Source organism: Oncorhynchus tshawytscha, linkage group LG07, assembly GCF_018296145.1.
Source record: "Oncorhynchus tshawytscha isolate Ot180627B linkage group LG07, Otsh_v2.0, whole genome shotgun sequence".
NCBI lineage: Eukaryota > Metazoa > Chordata > Actinopteri > Salmoniformes > Salmonidae > Oncorhynchus > Oncorhynchus tshawytscha.
In genome coordinates this window covers 68,402,966-68,410,465 of record NC_056435.1, presented here as the reverse complement: position 1 = coordinate 68,410,465, position 7,500 = coordinate 68,402,966, and the positions used below count along the sequence as shown (strand labels likewise).

The 7,500-nt window shown below is 38.5% G+C and overlaps 1 protein-coding gene across 2 annotated transcripts in view; it reads left to right on the top strand.

The window, feature by feature from the left end:
* pcbp4 (poly(rC) binding protein 4) overlaps nucleotides 1–7,500 on the top strand; it is a 137,652-nt gene that overhangs the window by 92,746 nt on the left and 37,406 nt on the right. For both annotated transcript variants that reach the window (XM_042324865.1, XM_042324866.1), the window contains exons 6-8: nucleotides 2,379–2,510; nucleotides 3,261–3,389; nucleotides 4,354–4,428. In XM_042324865.1, the coding sequence (XP_042180799.1) occupies nucleotides 2,379–2,510; nucleotides 3,261–3,389; nucleotides 4,354–4,428 (336 nt within the window). The remainder of the gene's footprint in view (nucleotides 1–2,378; nucleotides 2,511–3,260; nucleotides 3,390–4,353; nucleotides 4,429–7,500) is intronic.

The following is a 7,500-nucleotide window of genomic DNA, read 5'->3' as shown; positions in this document are numbered from 1 at the left end:
GTAACTGCTAACTAAACATTTAGCAGAGTGAGAAGAAGAGCCAGTACCACCCGTCTACTGCTAACTAAACATTTAGCAGAGTGAGAAGAAGAGCCAGTACCAACCGTCTACTGCTAACTAAACATTTAGCAGAGTGAGAAGAAGAGCCAGTACCAACCGTCTACTGCTAACTAAACATTTAGCAGAGTGAGAAGAAGAGTCTACTGCTAACTAAACCAGTACCAACCGTCTACTGCTAACCAAACATTTAGCAGAGTGAGAAGAAGAGCCAGTACCAACCGTCTACTGCTAACTAAACATTTAGCAGAGTGAGAAGAAGAGCCAGTACCAACCGTCTACTGCTAACTAAACATTTAGCAGAGTGAGAAGAAGAGCCAGTACCAACCGTCTACTGCTAACTAAACATTTAGCAGAGTGAGAAGAAGAGCCAGTACCAACCGTCTACTGCTAACTAAACATTTAGCAGAGTGAGAAGAAGAGCCAGCACCAACCGTCTACTGCTAACTAAACATTTAGCAGAGTGAGAAGAAGAGCCAGCACCAACCGTCTACTGCTAACCAAACATTTAGCAGAGTGAGAAGAAGAGCCAGCACCAACCGTCTACTGCTAACCAAACATTTAGCAGAGTGAGAAGAAGAGCCAGTACCAACCGTCTACTGCTAACTAAACATTTAGCAGAGTGAGAAGAAGAGCCAGTACCAACCGTCTACTGCTAACCAAACATTTAGCAGAGTGAGAAGAAGAGCCAATATCAACTAAGCTACCCAAACAATGAAATCTTCCTCCGAAGACATATAAAGCATTTTTCTTCCACTGTTACAAAAATATATGCCTGCTCATTTGTTCTAAACAACCGATTAATATACCTTCATTGACGTTTTATCTCTCTCAGCTGAGAAAGTGTATATAATTCTATGATCCAATTCTGCTTAACGCTTAGAATCCAGCAATGTATCAGACATTCATTATATAGTCTGTTCTTGTGGAGATTGAGACCTAAGCCTGTTGGCAATTTCCATACCAGCATACCACTAAGAATGAGAGAGAGAGAGAGAGAGAGAGAGAGAGAGAGAGAGAGAGACAGAGAGAGAGAGAGCAAGAGAGAGAGACAGAGAGAGACAGAGACAGAGTGAGACAGAGACAGAGACAGAGACAGAGAGAGAGAGACAGAGAGAGAGAGAGACAGAGAGAGAGACAGAGACAGAGTGAGACAGAGACAGAGTGAGAGTGAGACAGAGACAGAGAGAGAGTGAGACAGAGACAGAGACAGAGACAGAGACAGAAATATGCCCAACCCCTTGATAATTTATACTCACATTGTATTTGGAGAGAACATTGCACATTGGGAGAGTAGGCCTAAGTAAAGGAACCGTAATAGTGGTTCAGTTCATGTAGCCTCTAGCGTCACGTGATGGCCAGGCTATTTACATGTTAAATGCTACCGATGTCCTGCAAGGGCTAATTGATGTGTGCAATGTTGGGGCCATGATTTAAGAGTATATTTATTACCTAAATTATGGTCAGAGTGAGAGTGAGAGTCAGAGTGAGCATGGGAATGAAAAGTCTGTCTCTGTGTGAGAGAGACTATTTCTAACCATGGGACATAAAGCCTTGGTCCTGTGAGCCCTCTAATGCAGGGTATTATTTGAGTCTAGGAACAGGGCTATCAGAACATACTGTAGAGATTATTAGCCTGAGTTTACCTGGCCAGGTCACAGGCCACTGGTCAAACATACTGTAGAGATTATTAGCCTGAGTTTACCTGTCCAGGTCACAGCCACTGGTCAGACATAGAGATTAGTAGCCTGAGTTTTTCTGGCCAGGTCACAGGCCACTGGTCAGACAGAGATTAGTAGCCTGAGTTTTTCTGGCCAGGTCACAGGGCCTTAGCCAAGAGAGTCACAATCTACATCTAAAGGAACATAAAATAGAGGGAGAGACAGAATGTCATTTCTAAAAGTGACTAGATCTGACCGACAGGGTAAATATTGTCTGTGATCTATATGGGAATCGATAGAGACAGCAAACAGAGATTGAGCGCTAACCTTTCCCTGATTTGGATCGTTGATGTGTAAACTCTCCGATGGTTATATTGATTACATGTTTGTATAGGAGGTTTGTGTACAGGGATGTGGAGTATGTTACAAGTCACCACTCATCTTGACCAACATTTAACCAACCCCTGGTTGTATAGCTTCAAAGAGCAGTCGTACAACACCAGGTCTTGACTATATGATGTTAATGTATAGTGTACTGCGACTTTTATTCAGTGTTCATCAATGTCGCTTTAGCTTGCGTTCTTTTAGGCCAACTGTTGTTTTAATTGATGAGTGACACTGGAATAGTGAATCTAAACACTTCATGTTTGTTTCCTCCAGGACCTCACAACTCTGGTAGCCAATGGCACGGTCACCAGCAAGCCCCCCGTCACCCTACGATTGGTCATTCCTGCCAGCCAATGCGGTTCTCTCATCGGGAAGGGCGGCTCCAAGATCAAGGAGATCAGAGAGGTGAGTGTGGCTCTGTCTCACTTGCTTAAACATCTGTCCTCTCCTCTCCTTTCTAAACATCTGTCCTCTCCTTTCTAAACATCTGTCCTCTCCTTCTCTCCTTTCTAAACATCTGTCCTCTCCTTTCTAAACATCTGTCCTCTCCTCCTCTCCTTTATAAACATCTGTCCTCTCCTTTATAAACATCTGTCCTCTCCTTTCTAAACATCTGTCCTCTCCTTTCTAAACATGTCCTCTCCTTTATAAACATCTGTCCTCTCCTCCTCTCCTTTATAAACATCTGTCCTCTCCTTTCTAAACATCTGTCCTCTCCTTTATAAACATCTGTCCTCTCCTCCTCTCCTTTATAAACATCTGAACTGAAACCAATATGGTAGATACGTTGTTGATCTTACAGCTCAGTGTAATGCAGTAGAGGTGGTTAGAGAGAGTCAGAGGCTGTTTGGAGTCCCATTTATATTGTATACTTTATTTTGTACGGTATATGTTGTGTACATCAACAAAATGGCCATTGATCAATCAATCAATCAACTGTATTTTATAAAGCCTTTTAAGCAGTTTACACAAAGTGCTTTTACAGAAAACCCCCCCAAAAAAGCAAGCAATGCAGAGGCAGAAGCACGGTGGCTAGGAAAAACTGGAAGGTAGGAACCTAGGAAGAAACCTAGAGAGGAATCAGGCTCAGAGAAGGTTGACCAGTCCTCTTCTGGCTCTTTCACACATCATGTTTCCCATTGTCATCTTAAACAGACCACGGGGGCACAAGTACAGGTAGCAGGAGACCTCCTTCCCAACTCCACTGAGAGAGGAGTGACGATATCCGGGACCCAAGACGCCATCATCCAGTGTGTCAAGCTCATCTGCACTGTCATTCTCGAGGTGGTGTACACTTCCTAATCTTTCTGATCCCTGACCCCTGACCCCTTTTACTACTTGTGAACTTTTATTGACAGATTAGACCGCAGGTCGTGAAAGCACGGTTGTTTGTTTGTAACGTGCAGATCACTAGATTGCCCCGAAAAGGATCCTGGTATTACCAGCCACAGACACGGAGGAACCAGACAGATCATTGTATCATAATTGATTTAAGCAAATGTATAAAATTATCAATATCAAAGGATGTTAAAAAATGTATGTTAAAAAATGAACAAATAAGAAAGAGAAACTTAATAGTAATGAATTGATAAGCCTATAATCAATACTCTGTCAGATCTCCAGTAGTACGTAACAAATATTTCCATTTGAAAATAAATACAATCAATCAATGTTTTCGAAGTGAAGATATTTCTACATTTCTAAAAAATCGATACCCTCTCAATCTTGAGAATTTATCCCGCCACAGCCAGAAGACTCTACTTAAGAGGATGAGCCTGAATGCCAAAAAACAGAAGAATCTGAGGATTTAACAACTCATTGTTATTCTAGGCACCTTAATCCCTGCTGGAGGAAACAATGACCCTATCCAAGCATGCGCTTTCATGTAATTGTGGAATCAAAGCATTTCAGAGATACGTCTACTTTCTCTGAATACTGTTTTTGTTTTGTCCTTATCTAGTCATCTGAAATCCACCATATTGATAGTTTTTTGGTCCCCAGACCTGGATTCAAAGACTATTTGAAATCATTCTAAACGCTGTTTCCCCACCAGGTAGTACGGCCAGAATGAAAGAAATGTTTAAATAAATGTAAAACATTTCAAATAATATTTGAACCCATGTCTGTTGGCCCCAACCTTCTGCAACTCATCTGTCCTAAGGTTATACAACCATGTTTTATTGTTTTATATTGTTTAGTAAAAAACATTCTTGTCTTTATGCTCTTTGCTTTCTCCTCTTGTATCCAGTCACCTCCGAAGGGGGCCACTGTTCCATATCGACCCAGCCCCTCCCCAGGAACAGTCATGATCTCCGGGAACCAGGTGAGAATCAGACAATACAACAAGACAACACAGTACAACACAACAACAAAACAACACAACATAATACAACAACACAACACAACAACACACACAACAACACAATACAACAACACAACACATCAACACAATACAACAACACACACAACAACACAATACAACACAAAAACACAACACAACAACACAATAGAACACAACAACACTACAACACAACAACACAATAGAACACAACAACACAGTACAACACAACAACAAAACAACACAACATAATACAACAACACAACACATCAACACAATACAACAACACACACAACAACACAATACAACACAAAAACACAACACAACAACACAATAGAACACAACAACACTACAACACAACAACACAGTAGAACACAACAACACAGTACAACACAACAACAAAACAACACAACATAATACAACAACACAACACAAAGAACACAACAACAACACAATAGAACACAACAACAACACAATAGAACACAACAACAACACAATAGAACACAACAACAACACAATAGAACACAACAACAACACAATAGAACACAACAACACAACAACACAATAGAACACAACAACAACACAATAGAACACAACAACAACACAATAGAACACAACAACAACACAATAGAACACAACAACACTACAACAACACAATAGAACGCAACAACACTACAACACAACAACACAATAGAACACAACAACAACACAATAGAACACAACAACACAACAACAACACAATAGAACACAACAACAACACAATAGAACACAACAACACAATACAACAAAACAACAACACAATAGAACACAACAACACAACAACACAATAGAACACAACAACACAACACAATACAACAACAAAACAACACAACACAACACAACACAATACAACAACACAACAACACAATAACACAACAACACAATACAACAACACAACAGAACACAACAACACAACAACACAATACAACAACAAAACAAAACAACACAATACAACAACACAACAACACAACAACACAATACAACAACACAACAGAACAACACAACACAGCAACACAACACAACAGAAAAATAACTATGCTGTGTAATCAAGACAATGATGATGTATATATTGACAACAAGGCCACATAATGTCATTACATGTGGACTGTGCACCAACAGGGTTTATGACATAAATAGTCAAACACTAAGCAGAACTCTGAAAGCCTGGGACATGGTCTGGGGGCAAAAAACATTGAAACTGGGGGGGGAGTACTTGAAATGATCCAACATGAACACTTGTTAGCTCCAATGAATTTCTAACACAACAATAACAACAACACGATAACACAATAACATAATAACACAACACAACAACACAACAATAACAACAACACAACAACACGATAACACAATAACACAGCACAACAACACAACAACACGATAACACAATAACACAGCACAACAACAATGCAACAACACAATAACACAGCACAACAACACAACATAATAACACAGTACAACAACACAACAACACGATAACACGATAACACAATAACACAGCACAACAACACAACATAATAACACAGTACAACAACACAACATAATAACACAGTACAACAACACAACATAATAACACAGTACAACAACACAACAACACGATAACACGATAACACAATAACACAGCACAACAACACAACATAATAACACAGTACAACAACATAACAACACGATAACACGATAACACAATAACACAGCACAACAACACAACAATGCAACAACACAACAACAGAACAACACAACACAACAATCCAACAACACAACAACATAATAACACAATAACACAGCACAACAACACAACAATGCAACAACACAACAACAGAACAACACAGCACAACAACACAACAATCCAACAACATAATAACACAGCACAACAACAACACAACAAAACAAAACAACAATTAAATGGTCTGACGGAGATGTGGACATACTCGGTATACAAATCCCAGAAGAAAGAAATGATCTCACTCCAATAAATTTTTATAGAAAGTTAGAAAAAATAGATAAGATCTTGCTACCATATAAAGAAAAATACCTGTCTATTTGTGGAAAAATCACCCTGATTAACTCTTTAGTCATATCACAGTTTACCTATTTGCTTATGGTTTTGCCTACACCGAGTGACCTGCTTTTTAAATTAAATTAACAAAAAATATTCAATTTTATTCAGAACGGCAAGCCAGACAAAAGTAAAAGGGCCTATTTATATAATAAATATGAATTCTGAGGGCAGAAATGATTAAATATTAAAGCATTAGACCTCTCACTAAAGGCATCAGTCATGCAAAAGTTATACTTAAATCCAAACAGGTTTTCTAGTAAATTGGTAGGAATGTCTCATCCTATATTCAAGAATGGCCTTTTTCCCTTTATTCAGATTACACCTGCTCACTTTCAGTTGTTTGAAAAGGAAATCATCTACAAAATATCTTTATTTTTTAAACAAGCCTTAGAAAGTTGCTTGCAATTTCAGTTTAATCCACCTGAAAAGACAGAACAAATAATACAACAAATATTGTGGTTAAACTCAAATATACTAATTGATTAAAAAAAAATGTTTTTTTTCGAGTAAATGTTTGAAAAAGTCATTTTTGTTAATTTTTGTGAATGATATCATAAATAGGACTGGTGTAGTTATGTCACACATGTAGCTAACACAGACATGGAAATGTCTACTCTCCCCAAAATTACAACCAATTAATTGCAGCATTACCACAGAAATGAAAGAGGCAAGTAGAAGGGTAAAAAAGTAAGGAACTTGTATGTCGGCCCTGTATTAAAGAACATAAATGGTTAAAGAAAAGTGTGATAAATAAAAACATTTAATAATTTCATTTAAGGAACAAAAAGCTGTGCCATATAAATATTTTCGATGTCCATGGCACATGGTTTATGAATTGATACGCAAAACAACGCCGGATTCAAAACTTCAAATTGTTCAATTTAAATTACTATTCAAAATTCTTGCAACCAATATAATGTTATATATATGGGGGATACAATATTCCCAGCTCTGCAGAT